The sequence below is a fragment of the Contarinia nasturtii genome, unplaced genomic scaffold, assembly GCF_009176525.2.
Source record: "Contarinia nasturtii isolate CC-2019 unplaced genomic scaffold, AAFC_CNas_1.1 Cnas_scaffold_129, whole genome shotgun sequence".
In the NCBI taxonomy this organism is placed as follows: Eukaryota; Metazoa; Arthropoda; class Insecta; order Diptera; family Cecidomyiidae; genus Contarinia; species Contarinia nasturtii.
Window position 1 is genome coordinate 5,838,148 of NW_022197486.1, and position 17,450 is coordinate 5,855,597.

Consider the following 17,450-nt stretch of genomic DNA (forward strand, 5'->3'; position numbering starts at 1 on the left):
TGAAAATTGACATTTGACAATCGAAACATAACCTTAAACGACATCCGAACTAATTTTGACGTTTCGACTCGTCAAAAGCCACATTCACAAAAACAAAATTAATCAATTTTTGATTTAATACATTCATTCTCTTTCTTTTGCTGTTGTTTATAATCATCAACAAAGTCAAAATTGGTGGCAAACATGTCTTTGGAAGAGAATTCGAAAGAAGAGCCAGAATTGGCTCAAAACACAACCGAAAATCAAACCAAACAATTGAAAGATCGAAAAAGTCGTAAAGATAAAGTAAAACCACTGGCGAAGGTAATGTATTTTCTTGAAACAAATAATATGAAGCGAAATGGAATTTTATTTTGATGTATTTTAGGTTGTAATTCGTCGTCTTCCGCCAACGATGACCGAAGATGAATTTGTGAAACAAATCGAACCAATTCCCGATCATGATTATTTCTATTTTGTGGCGGCTGATTGGTCGTTGGGTGTGAATGCTACATGCCGAGCTTATGTTAATTTTTGCAATCAAAACGACATTTTCATCTTTCGTGATAAATTCGATGGTTATGTATTTGTCGATAATAAAGGTACCGAGTATCCAGCTGTCGTTGAGTTTGCTCCATTCCAAGGTTTACCCAAAGGAAAATCAAGGAAAAAAGACCACAAGGCCAGCACCATTGAAAATGAACAACACTATTTGACATTCTTGGAATCGTTAAAAGAGGACGAAACTGAAGGCAAAAGTGAACTCAAAATGGAATACTCGTTTCAAATCAAAGATGGTAAGCATCATTTTTGGCCTTCACATTGGAAAATTTTATAATCTAAAAATGTTGTTGTTTTTACTTACGTCAAGATCAAAAGATTACATCAACACCGTTATTGGAATATTTGGCAAATGTCCGACAAGAGCGACGAGATGAACGCAAACGAAAAATTGAAGATAAAAAACGACAACGCGAAGAGGAAAAACAACGCAAAAAAGTACAATTGGCAAAATCAATGCCAAAAACTATTGAAGAAGATGCCAAGGTTTGATTTGAACAATAAAACTAAAATCACTTTATTATACTACTAATATTCTGATTAATTGATGATTACTATAGGAAAATGATGACGGAATTATTGTGCGTACCATAAAATCTCGACCATTGGATCGTGATCGAAATAAGAATTCTGATGGTAATAAAGAAAAGTCTGAAAATTCTCGTGCCGAACGAGAGAAACAAAGGAATAAAGAGCGTCAGGCTAGGCGCAAGGAGGAACGGGAACGCAATCGAAAAGAACGTGAAAAAATAAAAGACGAAAAGAAAGTAACGATCGCAACCGCAGCTGAAACAGACCAGAAAGACTCAAAAAATGATAAAGATGGCACTGAAAAGGTGAAAAAATACAGCGAAAGCCGACGTGATAGAAAACGGCGCAACGAATCGAATTCGGGCGTTAAGTCATCACAGTCGAAAAGTGAACAGAAAGAATCCAACGAAGCTAAAGATTCTCAAGCAGATACAACACCAAGGAGCACGTAAGATAATTTTTATTTTTAGCATTCAAACTACTTTTTCACGTAAATATTATTTCATCAATTTCGTCAAGCATATTAATTATCGAATCTTCTTGCGCCCCTACGATGACTAGCTTTTTATTTTAGTGAACTTAAAAAAACAAACTCATTTAAACTACTAAATTAATATGAAAAAATATACCGGCAATGTCAGACATTCGAATAACAAATACAATTTAATCATAATTTATTCATAAAATCTTCTTTGATTGTAGATCCAATGATGATAGCAGAGGCAACAACGCCGAATCGAAGCAACGCGAAAAAGAGCAAAAGGATCGTTCAATTACCAATTTACGTAACAAAGATCGGCCATCACTTCAAATTTATCAGCCAGGAAAGCGTCGTACAAATAGTTTAACAACATCCGAAGATCCAACGACACCTGAAAATGAAAGCACCACCATAAATTTGGAGAAACCATCAAAAAGTCATGAAAATCGAAAACGAAGCGATGCAAAAGAATCTTCCAAAAGTGATGACAGCAAGAAACTGTCAAACGAAAAAAGAATTAGCCGTTATTCGGAAAAGCGAAACAAAGCGAAGGAAAAGCGTGATTTAACTGATTATCCAGCCACTGATTGTATTCCCGGTTTAAACAATGATGAGAAAAACAATGATGTTTTTTAAAAAAAATTCGATTCGAAAAGAAAACAATCTGTTACACTGCGCACAGTCTTAATAAATAGAAGAAAAAAATTGAAAGAACATTTTTATTTCTCTTTTTTAAATAAAATTGAATCTTCAAAAATTAAATTGCTCAAGAAAAATAAGAAAAGATAAAAAAAAACGAAAATATCTCAATCAAAACCATTTAATAGAATTTTTGTCTTTTCGGTATAAAATCTATTATTGTCGTATAAGTTCTAGTTTTCTTGTACTCCACAGCATGCTTGTGCCTGATCTGAAAGAGCGGTATCGTATCGATTTTTGATAAAATAATAGAATAAAAAGAAAAATTAAATTTTTGGTGCCGACACAATTTTTTGTTTAATATTTCGTATAAAATCAGTCGAATCAAAACATAACCGTGCATTGTTTTTAACAATTGTACTTTTGACAGTTCTGTCAATAACCAAAGCAAAGCTTATAGAAACGTCACATTTTAATGCGTTCAGTACACGAGTCACAGAAAAACGAAAATTCTTATATAATTTTTTATTATTATGAATATTGTGTGTTTGAAATCAACTTTGTTGCAACGGGTAGTGCAACATCAATGTATGTATCATATACACTAAATTCATGTATTCCATAACTTTATCATTAAATTTTAATTGTAGGGATGGTCGCATCGACAAGAACGTTGTTCTCAAAAAGTTACCTAGGAATCAAAGATTATGAAATTCAACGATCGATTCAATTACCGTTTGATTCAACGAATGTGGCATTTGAAACGGAAGCGGCAAAATTGGTCAGGTTTATGAAATATTGGATGCATGTGCTAAAGAAAGATGAATGTGTAGAGAAATTTTCTGAAATACAAACGAACCTTCAGTTAATTCATAACAATCCGGCACAGATGAAGGCTTTTAATTTTGGGCCATTGGTAATGCGGATGTGTCACTACCTGAATTTGCCGGATCAAGCATTGCAGGTAAAAAAAATTTTTTTTGATATTTCTCCGTTCGACAATTAAATTAATTTGAGTCAATGCCTTTGTAGATCTTCAAGGATGATAAAATGCCAAATATGTGTGTACATTTAAATTCGAAAATCATTCTAGCCGATCTACTTTTCAATCATGGTAAATATGATCAAATGCTCGATATTATTTCTATGGACATTGAGAACCGGATAAATTTTGGCAGAGAGTTATGTACTAAGTTAAACTGTCTCGCGATCGCAGCATGCTATAAACTGGTAAGATTTTAAAGAAACTTAAATACACGAACGAGAAAAGAGAAAAACAAATACAATTTTGTTGCTTACAGAATACAGAAGAAAAACTAAAATTTGGCCTGGAGCTATGGAATAAAACAAAAGAGAAAGAACTTTCCCCTGTTCATAGTGCAAATTTTTTGAGTATGCATATGATCCATTCCTTTGATTCTTTTTCCATTACTTATTAACTAATTTCCATTTTTTGCTTCTGATCATCCCTAGGTATGCTGGCAATAAATTTGGGTCATCCAGAAACTGCTCTAGAGGTTTTGGGATCCACCAAAAAATCACATCTTTTCAATGATTCAGTGAATATTTGGCTAATTGCACTAGCCGATTATGGTCATTTTGCAGAGGCAGCATCACTCATTGAACAAAGTAAAAGCGATATCCCGAAATTTAATATATACCCTAGTGTGGTAAGTATTTCCATTGGCACACATTCACTCCATTCCATTCACTGTGGATGATTTTAAATATTTTTCTATTTGTCTGTAATTCATTTTCAGGTTGAACGAATTAATGAATGTTCGAAAAAGTACCCATCGACGGATGAAAAAACAAATTTTTGTAAATTGTTGGATACAATTCCACAACTCACATCGAAAAAAGTAAATTTAATTTCAAGGAATTCTTTTAATGATACATATAATAATTTTTTTTTTGTATTTTCAGACCATCGATGACATTCTCTGTTCTCCTATTGAAGTAAGCAAAGAGGAAAAAATACGCAATTTTTCACCAAATTATAGAAATATCGCTAGAATCAATAAAGAAAAGCGGCAAGAGTTAGATATATAGATGGACAGACATTTTGTTAAATAATGAAAAATAAAACAAATGACCTGAACGAAAGTTTATCGTCTTAACTTTTTGTATAAATTTCCAGGAAAATTTATCCCCAATACATTCCTCTCGAAACAGTGATATAACAATTAATTCAGAGTTGATAGAACAAGTGAGTGTTCTATGAAGCCAAACGAATCTGACAAAACACGTATTTGGTAAACAGAAAAAAAACACGTAGCAAAAATCGTTTTTTTTTTCAGTTAATTAAACGAATCTATATTTGTATAATATGCATTCAAAATGTTATTCATACAATGAAAGGCAGTTTCGTTATTTTGATAAATGTTATTTATTTTGTTTGTCATGCCTGTTCAGAATATATTGACTATTTGATTATTAGAGCAAGCTGTACTCAAGATTAGATTAAATTTTCTGAGTGCAAGCAACATGAAACAAAACAAAAATATTCAAGGTAAGAAGAACCTTGTCTTTTTGACTTTACAATTGTTGTAAATTTAATTAAACAATCCCATGCGATCATAAATTGGAATGAGTTTGCGTAATTTGTCTTGAACTTTAGGTGATCGATAAATGGATCGTTTGTAGTTCATAGATTTTTCATCGACACCTAGTAATGATCTCATGTCTGCTTCTTCGGTTTCTTCACTGGTCATTGCGGGCTGTTCGAAGCATGAAGCAATAAAACCTATTCGAAAAAGTGAGAGGTAAGCAGAATTCTCTATGAAATATTATTTCGTTTTACCATAGAAACTTCTCTCGTAGAACTGTGCTTTAAACTCTTCCAGTGTTGGGATGGACTTTTTATATGTCAGCCGCTTCAAAAATGTCACCAACTGCTGATGATAGTACTCAATCAGTTCATCGAAACAATTTGGACGCAACGATTCCTTCAGCGATGAATTGAAGAAAAACTGCAAATCATTTGCTGGTGAATTCCAACATGTATACTGGAAATCAATTAAAATTACATCCTCAATTTCCAACTCGGTGGGCTTTTTTTTGAATTTCAACATCAGATTGTTGATCCATCTAAGAAGAAATCAGTTTTTCAACATTTTGATTGAAAATGTTTAACTTTGAATATACGAACATATCACCATGGATCAATGTATTGAAGTGTTGCGGTTTGATATCAAAAGTACAGCGAGCTTTTTCGATTAAAGTTTCGCGTAACTTTTTCAACTTTTCGGTGTATACTGTGAATTCCGGCCAATTTGAAGTTATTTCAATTATTATTTCAAGTCCAGTCGTATAAAATGTATTGTATGAATCTGTGTGACGAGTCACCATTCCTGTAAATGAATAATCACTCTATCAATATTTTTCATTTAAAAAAAATGGCATCAAAATTGAAGAATTCGAACCATATTTGAAATTGTTGAAAATGTTTGGATTTTCTTGCTGAAGAATTGCAGTGATCGCATGAAATGTTGCAATCCTCTTCAATACCAATTTTGCACCATCCACATCAAAACCTTCATGTACGGAAGTCAAACGATATCCGCTTTCAACTAAATCTTCAAGTAACATCACAGTCTCCGCCGTATCCACACCATAAGCTATGGCAGTCAATGGAAAATTTTCATTCAATTTTTTCAATGAATTTTGTATTTGCGGAGCAATATCTCGGTAGAATTCGATCTCTTTGCCATAAATATCGAAATCCGAAATGGCCTGAGATAGACAACCAGAAGCTTCGAGGTTGGTTTTCACAATAAGTTTAAGAATCTGCAAATTTTAATATAAGTGAATGTCTACAGTCGATCTTTGAAAACTAAAATCAAACCGTACTTTGGTCGATGAACAATTTGAATCATTACTAATCACAACATTTAGTCGAAAGAGAGCGCTGGCAAAATTATCCCGTTTGCCAGAGCCCGAATTTATATCGAAACTAGCAACCGACAACTGTTTGTCATTGAAATAATTTTGCAAATGTTTCTCAAGGAAATGTGTATTGAACCATTTTAGTGCTGTTTTCTCTTCACTTGAAGGTTTTGAGAGATTTTCCATGGTTGGTTTTGAAGTCTTTAAATTTCTCGTTTCTAAACGTTAATGCTATAACTTTTTCTCTGAACACACTGTTAATATGAATAATGGCTAAGCTCTGGTTTAATATGCGCTTTATTGAGCTGTTGGAATAGTACTGAATATGAAGCATTAGCTGTCAGAAAGAGTATCAACCGAACAGAGACGGACAGAAATTTGTCCAATTCTGTCCGCCCGTCCGGTCCGAAAACCTTAGTGGTTTCCCGGACGTCCGTATAATGTACATTGAATTTCGGACGTCCGGTCCGACTGTCCGAAAACGCGAACGGAGTTTATCGAAAATGTGTTCCGTCACAATCCGAGCAAAAATCCGAATGTCCGTTCCCATTTTCGGACAGTCGGACCGGACGTCCGAAAACCAATGTACATTATACGAACATCGGTTCGGACGTCCGGGAATTTGCTAGGGCTTTCGAACCGTTCGAACGGACAAGATTTGTTCGGTTGACACTTTTAGCTGTCAGTAATATATAGAGGGAGAGAGAGAGAGAGCAGTAGATGTGATCTAAAGTTTTTTTCATTCTGAGCAACACGTATACATTCGCACACATTTATCTAATCGCAAATGTATATACATTTGAATTGCCGTTAGAGGTGTCAAGAAACGCGTTCAAATATCTGTTTTTTCTCTCTATTACTCAGTTATATTTTTACATTATTGCTTCCAATTGAAAATAAGTAGTAATTTGCAAAAGACAATTATGAATTGTTTCGAAAATCGTCATTACATTTAAACAGAGATTCACATTTACTGTTGACCGTCATTGCTACATACGCGTTGAATCTAACGCAGTTGTTCAATCATTTCATTCACGTTCGAAATTTGAATTCTTCCAAGACTGGTGACTGGAATACTTGACACTGGTTGCGAACGTGAATAAAAGTCAACGTACCGTAATCAACAATAACTATTTCAACGCGACCGCATCAACAACGATCAGTAGCATTTTGTGAGTCTCTGCATTTAAATGTGAAACAAAAGATAATTTATGGTTGATAGTAGTTATTGGAATTAATATTTTTTTGGTCGGTGCATAATGCCTTAAAAGTTGAGTCAGTTCCGGTTTGACAGCCCGATCCTATGTGAGAAGTGAGATACGCTGGCCATGAAAGCATATTTCCAGCTGCATAGTTGCATGTCATAAGAAAAATATTGAATCCATCTTTGAAATAGGTTGTCGCTCCGCATCCGACTGCCGTTACATTTGCCCATACCACCTGTGTGAAAAAAAACGCTGTTTCATCTCCATCATCGTCGTACCAATTTGTTTCCCAAACCTGAGTGAAATGACCAACTGCTTTTTCACTGATAACACAATAAAGATAATTTATCAATCGTCGTTATCTCACCTATTTTCAAAACAACTGCGTGTGTTTATGCCAACCAAGATCTTCGTCCCAAACCTGAAATGAGTTACAAATATTTTAGAACCTTTTAAATGAAATATTTATCGATGCCTTGAATGCTTCCGTTGCTGATGGCATTTCGGTAATAACGATTATCCAAAATGTACTGACGTTCTATCGAATTGAATCTATAAATATTTGCTCCGCTTGAACAACCTTCTTTCGATCGAATGAGTCAGAATAAAAATCCGACTTGCACGCAGAGTCTATAAAAGTGAAACACAGCGTTTTTTTACATTGTTGAATTGTTGTTGTATTACATCAAATAAACTATGTAAAAAAGCTCCATGTTCCACTTTTATAGACCCTGCGATTTTTATTTTGACCCATTCAATTCCTGTGATGGGTCAAAAACAATCCATCAAAATTAACTGAATTCGACTTGATTGTTGACTTACATCATTAGCGTTGCAACCAACATGTTTACTTTCTCCACAATCTATTTTGCAGTAATCTGTGCTGTTAGCAACGCGTACAAGGCAAAGAGCCAGGAGACTCACTGATAAAAAGGAAATTAATGAAATTGATTACTTCTTACCCATGACATAAAATTTCAATTAATAAAGTCTCAATTGTTGACTTATGATTCTAAGATATTTGGCTTTAATTTTAATTAAAGGATTTCCATTCTAGCAAAAAAAATGAAAACTAGTGTTTATTGGATGTGTCTCAAGTTTATGGACAAAAAAGGTGAAAAATGAAATGATTTTAGTCAGTATTCACGAACCTTTTCCTAAATGCAGTTTGTGTAGGAAGTATCCTGTAGCTTTTGGATACTTCGATAGAAGTAAAGCGAAACAAAGCGTGATTTAACTGATAATCCAGCTACTGATTGTATTCTCGATTCAAACAATGATCTTTTTTAAGAATTTTCAATTCGAAAACAAAAAGAAAATCTGTTACAATGCCTTGATAAATTGAAAAAAAAAATTGATAACATTTTTTTTTATTTCTCTCTTTCTTCTTTTAAATAAAATTAAATCTTCAAAAATTAAATAATAAAATTGCTAAATAAAAATAAGAAAAGGTAAAAAAACGAAAAATTTCTCAATTAAAACAATTTAATAAAAAGTTTGTCTTTTTCGGTTTTATTATGGACTCATACATATTATGTATCTTATAACTAAGTTAATATAAAAATCTCAATGCAGCGCTGACTATAAAATCTATTATTGTCGCATAAGTTCTAGTTTTTCTTTTATCACAATGAAATGTCTTAATTTCTGCGCTTTATAATTTCTAAGAGATGTTAACATTTGTCATTTTCATTGGTTTTTGGTTTCTATTTCTTATTCTATTGATGGAAATGATGATGCCGTTGCCAGCTGGTTGAGTTTATAAATGCAATCTTTGGCTATATGGCTAGAAAGCATCTTAAAATAATGTCATTACATTTGGTTTGCACACAACTTAACTTAGAATTTCTTTTGATTTTTTTTTTTTTTCAAAAAATGTTTTGGAAAATTGAAAAAAAAAATCAAACAAAATTTTTGTTTCATTTGCTTGAATACAACACACTTAACAACATAATTTTGAAACAAACATTAATTAAAACAAATATTTGTGATCAATGGAAGGATGTGAAGACTTCAAGTCTCTTTGAGCCAACGGTGGCGCCCCGAATTTCAAAGGGGACCTCAATGTAATTTAACAACTCAAATCGAAACTAAACAGCGCGCCAATTTTAAAACTTGGTGTCATTTCCTCCCATTGTTTGTGATACGCAATAAAAATGGTAATATTAAATTTGTGTTATGGTGCTGTTTTTAATTAGAGGCTAAAAACATCAAAAGATGAACGGAACTATTTACAGAAATCAGAATCGATTGATTTATTTGGTAAGTAATACTTCGACATTACCGTTTTGAGTTTGATGAATGTGTCGTAGTTTTGTTGATTGTTTTTCTAACTGTTTGGTTCGCTGTGCATTGCGTCGATGGAAATAGTATAGTACAACTGAAATAAAATTTATTTTTATTTTGAATAAGATCCATTCGAATATAGTTTAAAAATGATTGAAAACTTACAAATAAAAATGGCAAAAAATACGCCCAAACCAATTGAGATTCGAAGCCACATTTCTCTGGATTTTTCTTCGCGTATCTTCTCTTCAACTCTGACCAAGCATTTATTGTATTCGTCCGAATCGACTGTTGCATTCACTGATTCCGAACAATATACTTCTTCTGAAACAATTGTCAATTTAAAAAGACACATACTCATCTTACTGCACTTATAAATTTTCGATTTTTTTTAAAAAGTAAAATTCTCATACCTTCATGGGGTGTTTGGCAATCGAATGTGTGATTTAAAAAGATAAGCCTTCGATCAAAGTATGCTTGCAATGATTTACACGTGCACGGATTTAATTTGGTTGAATTTTGAATTGTAACCGTTCGCAAGTTACAAAATGGTGAAAATTGTTGTGGCGTTATTTCATTTAAAACATTAAATGAAATATTCAAATGGACAAGATCGGGTAATATTCCAAAATCTAAAATCGATGTTAAACTACATTCGGCCATAAATAGTTTCTGTAACGGAGCGGCTATCGGTTTTTCTAAATGCTGAACATTGAGTGAAATAATGGATAAAAGTGGTTAAATATTCAAAGAGATAATATTTATCTTCATTACCTTTAAATCAGCCTCGATGCGGTCCTGCGACAGTGGATTGTCACTGTAGTACAAATTCCTTAGACGTGGCAGCTCGAATAGCTCTATTGAAATGGTTACTAAGGTGTTACTTGAAAGGTCAATGGCCTATGAATCATAAATTATTAATATCAATTTAGAGAATCCTCTGCGTGAAATTTTTTGTGTCATTACCTCGAGATTTGTCAAATGGGCAAATGTTCCTTCTTCGATATTCTTTATCTTATTATCAAATAAATATAATAATTTGATATCGGAATATCGTTTGAATGATGTTTTCTTTAATTCTCTGATTCGATTGATCGACAAGTCCAGAATCTATAAGATCCAATAATATATAGAATTGATTGATTTTGCATAAAATTCAATTGAAATCTTAAAACAATGAGAGCCAAACAAAAATCGAAACTTCTGCATTTATCAAAGAAAAAAATTCCATTCGGAGCGCACTGGGTTGGCAAATCTACACGATTATCAAAAAAAAATGTAATTTACGTACAATATGTATACCAGTAATGTGCGAGCTACATTTTACAGGGGGGGGGGGTGATTTTTCAAAAACAAAAAATTCTCTAGCGAATCAGACAAATTTTCGTTTTATTTATTTTTTTTTTTTTTTTGGAAGTCACTTTTTGAGGCGAAAATCCGTAGCAAATCGAAAGAATTTTCTCCGCGAAAAACTCTAGCAAATCGGAAAAAAATCTCTCGGAACCAAAAACCTTAGCAAATTGAAAGAATTCTCCTCAATTTTCTACATTGATGAGCTAAAAAAAAAAAAAAAAAGGTCTTCACTTTTTTCGTGAAAAACCCTAGCAAATTCGAATAATTTTCACGAAAAATTTTTGTCCCATCCAAATCACAGGGGGGGAAAAGCCCCCCCCCCCCTCCCCTCCCTTCGCACATTACTGATGTATACTCCACAGTTTCTACAATACATTGTAGATTATTCAAAATTAGAGACAAATTGCCACTGAAAACATTGTTTGAAGTTGGTGACTGAATAAAATGTGTTTCTATTGAAATTATTTGTTATGTTAAATGTCCAATAAAAATAATTGACACGTTCTCAATAAAAATTACCCTAAAAATTCTATTCAATTTTTGGTATTTTGATACAATTTCTGGTGGTTTTAATATATTTTTTCGCCAAAATTGAATAATCTACAAATTTTGTAGATTACATGGGAAAAAATATGTAATTTTCATATTTACTACTACTTGTTTACAAATTATTCAAGTAGAAAAATGATCAATACACGTTGTTATATTGATGTCAACCATGTAGAACAAAATGAATCAAGTGGGAACGGATGATAGAAACAATCGTCATGCCTTTAATTAAAAACCCTCACATCTTTTCATATGTAAAAGTTATTAAGCAAAGTTCGAGCAATGGTCGATGTGTTCATAATGTTTATTGATTCTAAATTTTTTTGTTTACATTTCAGTTTTTCTTTGTGTTACATTAAAAGCAAATTATGCTTCAAAGTGGATAAATAAAATTTCTAAATCGCCGTTTTTTGGACATTAGACAATGGGAATTTGAAGATGACATTTATGTTATATATATAAATATTTTGCTTCAATTCACAATGTGAACAGATGAAATGAAATCATTCATATTATTCTTTATCTCTCTCTGTCCCGTTCACTGACACAATATAATTGAATCTTATTTCTTGACCGTCTTTGTGTCTCTTATTTCGAATGCGTTGAAATTAAACGACTAATTTGAGAATGGCACTTTCCTTTGCCGAACGCTAAATTAATTTAAATTGCTTGGTTGCGTGTGTATGTGTATGTGTGCGTCTATGTTGGTTTATTTTCTTCTTCTATATGTTTATGTCGTTTGATTTGTGTCTGAATTGTAATTGTTTGTACGAAATATACATTTTTTAAATTGACCTATCAATTAAGAACAATATTTCGAAATACGAAAATGATCATTGCGTACACATCTTCTGGTTGCACATTTCGAATGCATATTAAATATGGGGAGAGTCATCGCATAGACAATGCCGAATGTAATAAATGTATATTATTATAACGTGATCTAGTGGAATTAACATAAAGAGAATGAATGCGTGCGATATAGGATCGGGAGATAGTTTAATGAAAAGTCATGCTGAATATTTTTTTTTCTCCAAATATCAAAATAAATTACTTTAACGCTGCTTCGTAGATTTTGTGGTACATCTACCAAACCCATGTCGGAGCAATCGTAGCCAAACAACTTATATGCAGCTCCGGGTTCACAATATTCTTTCTTTAACAGATTTTTGTCAGTGGCTGTAGGCATAGCCATGCCAGATCCGTACGTGCCATCAATAAATGATGTCGCATAAACTAGAGAAACAAAGGCAACTACAGCGATATTCATCCTGAAAGAAATGAAAAAAAAAATCAAGAATTTAAAAATTAAACGAACAAATTCCATAACTAAGCCTAACAAACATTTTCTTAGAATCTTCAATTACGCGATAAAGAAACAAAAAAAAGGGAACTGCAGTAAGTTGATTTTTCATGTTATTTGATTCAATTTGCTGACGAATTTCAAATTAGCATGCATGCAATTTGGTGGTCAAGTCTGACATTTGATCATTTAAGCAAACATATCATTTGCATTGTATGACATGTTTCAAATCTGGGATAGATTTATTTTCATCGTTTGTTTTGTACATTTTTTTTCCACAAACTCATGTTATTTAATAATGAATGCAATGACAGGTAGGTTTAGACTTAACAAATGTGCCATAATTGCAGTTAAATCGTATGCATACAACGAAATCGATTCACATTTAGCTAAACAAATTGAGTGACGGCAATTGCAATTTCGTTCGTTTCGGCAGTGACAATTGTATGAATGAAAGAGCGTAAATCGATTGTTTGTCACTTAACAATAATCGGTTTGAATAGAATGCACTTATAAACATTTGATGAGATAGTTGTTTTGTGAGTGCAACAGAAATGCAGTCGAAAAATATGTATGTGTTTGTGTGTGTCCGAAGGTTGGGTTGATTGGGTGGTATATTTGGCTGAAATATCAACTGCATTTGCATTGTTCCGGTTGCCGGTCATTTTTTTTTTTCAACTCAGATAGATGCATTTCGATGCCATTTATTTCCGCACACACAAGAGATCAAGCCCATTTATTGGGGGCTCAATAAATAGTTCGATCGTTTTTAGATAGCTTTGCAGAACTTCGACAAATTGAAGCCGAAATATTGTCAACAACGCAAAAAAAAAACAACAACACACTCGGAAAATAAATAAATTAAAACGCAACAAGCCTACAGAGAATTGAAATTGTCGATGACACGGAACCGAAAACGATTTGCTCGCTCATCCGATGATCTAATTGATTGTTCGATTTGATCAAACTCATTAAATATGCAAATTTTTCTTTTATTGAACTCACTTCAAGCTGTTCAGCTGCCGCTATTGCAGTAGCAGTAAATTCATTCACGCAGTCATTCGGACGTTTGCGCATCAATTGCTTCTTTTAAAAAACCGGAAAAAATACTGCACACATATTTTTGTGAGCAAACTCACAGAAAAAAAGCGGATATTTTGAACCCAGAAATCGGTTTAAATCACAGCCGAATGATATCTGGGTTTTAGTTAATCGGAAAGCCGATATTTTTGCGCATTATACCGAGAGTTTCATATGTTTATATGCATAGTAACAGCAAAAAAGAGTCGAAAAAGCGAAAAAAAAAAATTCATTATTTTTTGCATTGTACCGAGTCTTCGAGAGTTTCATATCAGCAAAAAGAGAGTAGAAAAGACGAAAAAAATGTAAACCTCAAATTTTAGTCTTATCTGGTTTTTCGGGTTTTCGGTTAACTAAAACCCAGAAATATTTCCGCTGTGATTAAAACCGATTTCTGGGTTTAAAATATCCGCTTTTTTCTGTGAGAACAATCGATAAGGAAAAACATAATAAATTTGTTAAAACAATGTCACATTATTGCCACTCACTAAAATATGGTCATCCACAAAGAAAAATTCTATTTATTTTGTTATAAAAGTACTCGGTTCACTTTTGCAAAGGGAAAAACGACGAAAAGAAATGTTTGCATGTGATTTTCGATATTATTTAGACTGAGGCAAATGCATTTGAGAGGGAAAAAGTGAAAAGCAGAAGGTCATCAGTTTATCACCAAAAAAATACTAGCATATTGACTGATAAAAGTTCAGAAGGGAAAACCTTATTTTTCATCTGTAAAGAGCGTCGCCGGTATACTCGGGTATCCCCTATATGATAGAGGGGGTAAAACCCCCCTTTCTTTGCACCTATCGCATGTCACTCAATCATGTTCAAATAAAACCAACTATTCGTCGTTCAAAATACACCAAATCAATTTCGAAATCACTAAAAGTTTTATTATCTCTAATGTAACGAGTACCGTTTTCGTTTTGTATGTTCATATTGCTTGTGAAACCAGTTGATAAAAAATGAAACTGGCTTCCATTCATTCAATCAACGAAAAAATTCAAGACATTTCTATCAAAGATGATATTCTTGCTCTCATTCTTATGCTGTGATGACACTAAAATTCGTCACTTTCTAGATATTTCGATGATACTCTTTTTTTCGGGTGTGCAAGCTAGTTTCAAAATGTTTTATTTATTTTAATATTTTTACAATGTTGTTCGTTCAAATAAAACCATTTTTTTTCCTCTCTTTTGAATCACACAATCAACCATAAAACTATGACACCTCATGAAAACGAATCGAAACCGAACTGCATTATCTCAATTTGTTTTTGTGCTCATTTGTGATAAGATAAATAATGTCTTCTATTAAATCTTTCAATTAATGCGTGAGTAATTGTTGTCAATTGATAATTTTAAATGCTGCAAACGCAACTTACGTTCAAATGCATTTAAAGTTCAAGCAACTCAATTTAATTTTTAACAAAACAAAAACGGCATGCAATTTCAAATGTTTCATTTTGTAAAATATCAACGGCACTGATCAATAAAAGGGATAAAAACTGTTTTCAAGGAATAAATTCACCGAACCAAAAAGACGAAGACCACACAGTATAAAACCTACCTGAAATCACTTGTTGTTGATTTTTTACAAATTCAGGATATCGATAAGAGTTTTTCCGAATGATATTTCTTCAATGTCACCACACGCACACTATTCTTATGTAAACGTTGTGAATTGTTAGCTACTGATAGTCGACGGCATATTCAAACTATAGATCAAAATAACTATTTCGGTTTGATTAGAGAATGAAATGTACATTTTTTTTCACAATTTCATTCGATTCACTGTTAATTAGAATTTTTCCAATCAGCAGCTAATTTGTTTCTAGATTCACTAATTTGCATTCCTGCACAGATCAAAATCGGTATTATTATTTTTTTGTCGTTATAGTTCATCGATCACTTACAATCAGAATATGATAAAAATGCGAACAAGAATAAAATGTCGCAAATACTAATCAATTTTTGAATTGAGAAACTCAATGGCACTCACATGTTGGTCAAACTATGTCGGTCAAATTAATTTAATCCCAATGCACGACACAATTTAAAAGCACCCACCAATCATATTCACTTCACAATAACGTCTTCGCATTTAATTCACTCAATCGAGAGAAAAAAAATCTTGAACATCATTTCTCATGCTGATGCATTTTGCGTTCTCATCCGTTTGGACGAGTTTTCGTTATTCCTGTTCGAAATCGACTTTAAAATTGTAACCGCTCACAATCGAGAATCTAGCCGATTCTAACGATAGCCAAATTAACATTGAATGACTGTGTAATTGAGTTGGTTGCGCGCACAATCTTCTTTCGACTAGAATGTGTTTGATGAGTGTGTGCATGTCAACGAAGCTTTCCATTCGATACGAATTTCGTTGTGCGACTAATCAGTTAACATGTATGTCTCTGTTAGTGCCCGAATGCCGTTGTATTACCGTTTTGCTGTTTATTTGTTTTTTTTTTTATGTTCACTTGTGTTTGTTATGTTTTTGAATCATTCAATTGAGTTTTTTTCAGTTCAATTCGTTTTGTCATATATATTCGTTACGAAAAGAACACATATACTCGGCGCGCTCAGCCCAACCGAACAGATCGACGACAAAATATCACTTAAATTAGTCGTTATAGTGGCCTTTCAATTTTTCACTTTTCCCTTTGCATGCCGCACAGTATTAACTGTTTGCATAGCACTGTGTTGGTGTGTTTTAATCAATTGAGTGGTTTTTTTTTCTGAAGCCAATTTAATCAAATTATACAAACTCTCTCGTTCTATCCGTATTGTCCGATGTTCTTGGATACATTTAAGAGAAATATGTAAACGACAAAGAGAAAAACAAAATTAAAAGAATTGATCCTGCCGATGCTGTGTGCGCACAATTCTACCGAATCCGATTACAAAGTCTTTATGCTAACCAACTTTTCGGTCTAATTGTTTATAATCTCATTTTTATTGTTTTTCTTTGCGGTGGTATGATGCAAACAATTGTATAAACAATGTATTTAATTTATGGTCACGCTCCTTCGCTGGTAAAGTTTCGAAGAAATTCTTTTTATTTCTTTTCGTCTCTTTTTTTTGCGTTTCATTTTATTTATATAAAATGTCAGTTGCTTATTTAAAAATTGCCAAAAATATGGGAAATCATAAAAAAATCTGAAAATTCGGCGAATTCGATTTAGTTGATGTAAACTAACATCAATTATTCATGCCAATAAAATGTTATGAATCATCCAGCGACAGTATTTTTTTAACAGAAAATATCGATGTTGCACAATCTAGTAATGCTGATTGTCCATGAAATTTTCTATTTTCTTGTCAAAAACTATTTTCTAGTGATCAATTAGCGTTATTAAGATAAACTTTGAATACATATGATAATCATCCAAAATCGAATGTTAAAAGTTCCAATAAGAATGCCTCAACATAGATTAAAAACATTGAGATATTCCAGAAATAGTAAAATGGTAAGTAGAAAAAAACATACAATTGTTTTTTTTTTGTTTATATATATTTTTTATTTTTCAAATGAATAACCAAATTGTCTGGTGACCAAAGTAATTTTTGAAAGATCTCTGCCATTATTTCAA

At 32.7% G+C, this 17,450-nt stretch overlaps 4 protein-coding genes across 7 annotated transcripts; 2 read left to right on the forward strand and 2 right to left on the reverse strand.

Annotated features, from left to right (window-relative positions):
- The first annotated feature begins 66 nt into the window (after positions 1-66).
- Positions 67-2,263, forward strand: LOC116342987 (regulator of nonsense transcripts 3B-like). The gene is made up of 5 exons (XM_031770843.1): positions 67-303; positions 368-776; positions 851-1,026; positions 1,101-1,519; positions 1,774-2,263. Exons 1-5 carry the CDS (start codon positions 184-186, stop codon positions 2,186-2,188), a joined length of 1,539 nt encoding a protein of 512 aa, XP_031626703.1. The 5' UTR covers positions 67-183; the 3' UTR covers positions 2,189-2,263.
- A 392-nt stretch (positions 2,264-2,655) lies between these two features.
- Positions 2,656-4,297, forward strand: LOC116345267 (pentatricopeptide repeat-containing protein 2, mitochondrial-like). Its single transcript, XM_031774503.1, has 7 exons — positions 2,656-2,779; positions 2,842-3,155; positions 3,224-3,421; positions 3,493-3,583; positions 3,665-3,861; positions 3,952-4,053; positions 4,118-4,297. The coding sequence occupies exons 1-7, from the start codon at positions 2,725-2,727 to the stop codon at positions 4,241-4,243; spliced, it is 1,083 nt and encodes a 360-aa protein (XP_031630363.1). The 5' UTR covers positions 2,656-2,724; the 3' UTR covers positions 4,244-4,297.
- Positions 4,298-4,561: 264 nt separating this feature from the next.
- On the reverse strand, positions 4,562-6,588 carry LOC116344683. The gene is made up of 5 exons (XM_031773343.1): positions 6,044-6,588; positions 5,617-5,980; positions 5,343-5,544; positions 4,995-5,281; positions 4,562-4,937 (listed from the first exon to the last, which is right to left on the reverse strand). Exons 1-5 carry the CDS (start codon positions 6,263-6,265, stop codon positions 4,747-4,749), a joined length of 1,266 nt encoding a protein of 421 aa, XP_031629203.1. The 5' UTR covers positions 6,266-6,588; the 3' UTR covers positions 4,562-4,746.
- Positions 6,589-8,775: 2,187 nt separating this feature from the next.
- Positions 8,776-16,440, reverse strand: LOC116341914 (leucine-rich repeat-containing G-protein coupled receptor 4-like). Of its 4 annotated transcripts, none has more exons than XM_031769324.1 (8): positions 15,857-16,440; positions 15,425-15,588; positions 12,527-12,743; positions 10,537-10,680; positions 10,345-10,470; positions 9,984-10,275; positions 9,736-9,894; positions 8,776-9,664 (listed from the first exon to the last, which is right to left on the reverse strand). In XM_031769324.1, the coding sequence occupies exons 3-8, from the start codon at positions 12,740-12,742 to the stop codon at positions 9,540-9,542; spliced, it is 1,062 nt and encodes a 353-aa protein (XP_031625184.1). In that variant the 5' UTR covers position 12,743; positions 15,425-15,588; positions 15,857-16,440; the 3' UTR covers positions 8,776-9,539. The 4 variants fall into 4 exon arrangements, with proteins under 4 accessions (XP_031625184.1, XP_031625176.1, XP_031625202.1 ...); XM_031769316.1 differs by having other exon boundaries at positions 15,425-15,710; XM_031769342.1 differs by having other exon boundaries at positions 8,776-9,485; positions 9,569-9,664; positions 15,425-16,440.
- Between the last annotated feature and the right edge of the window lie 1,010 nt (positions 16,441-17,450).

Coding starts and splice junctions, on each gene's coding strand:
- LOC116342987 (XM_031770843.1), top strand. CDS start 184: ATGTCTTTGGAAGAGAATTCGAAAGAAGAGCCAGAATTGGCTCAAAAC. Junction 1,027..1,100: donor CTATTGAAGAAGATGCCAAG/GTTTGATTTGAA, acceptor TGATTACTATAG/GAAAATGATGACGGAATTAT. Junction 1,520..1,773: donor GATACAACACCAAGGAGCAC/GTAAGATAATTT, acceptor CTTTGATTGTAG/ATCCAATGATGATAGCAGAG.
- LOC116345267 (XM_031774503.1), top strand. CDS start 2,725: ATGAATATTGTGTGTTTGAAATCAACTTTGTTGCAACGGGTAGTGCAA. Junction 3,156..3,223: donor TGCCGGATCAAGCATTGCAG/GTAAAAAAAATT, acceptor ATGCCTTTGTAG/ATCTTCAAGGATGATAAAAT. Junction 3,862..3,951: donor TTAATATATACCCTAGTGTG/GTAAGTATTTCC, acceptor ATTCATTTTCAG/GTTGAACGAATTAATGAATG.
- LOC116344683 (XM_031773343.1), bottom strand. CDS start 6,265: ATGGAAAATCTCTCAAAACCTTCAAGTGAAGAGAAAACAGCACTAAAA. Junction 5,981..6,043: donor CAAATTGTTCATCGACCAAA/GTACGGTTTGAT, acceptor TAAAATTTGCAG/ATTCTTAAACTTATTGTGAA. Junction 5,282..5,342: donor ACATTGATCCATGGTGATAT/GTTCGTATATTC, acceptor ATTTCTTCTTAG/ATGGATCAACAATCTGATGT.
- LOC116341914 (XM_031769324.1), bottom strand. CDS start 12,742: ATGAATATCGCTGTAGTTGCCTTTGTTTCTCTAGTTTATGCGACATCA. Junction 9,895..9,983: donor TTGCCAAACACCCCATGAAG/GTATGAGAATTT, acceptor CAATTGTTTCAG/AAGAAGTATATTGTTCGGAA. Junction 9,665..9,735: donor ATTTTTTGCCATTTTTATTT/GTAAGTTTTCAA, acceptor ATTTTATTTCAG/TTGTACTATACTATTTCCAT.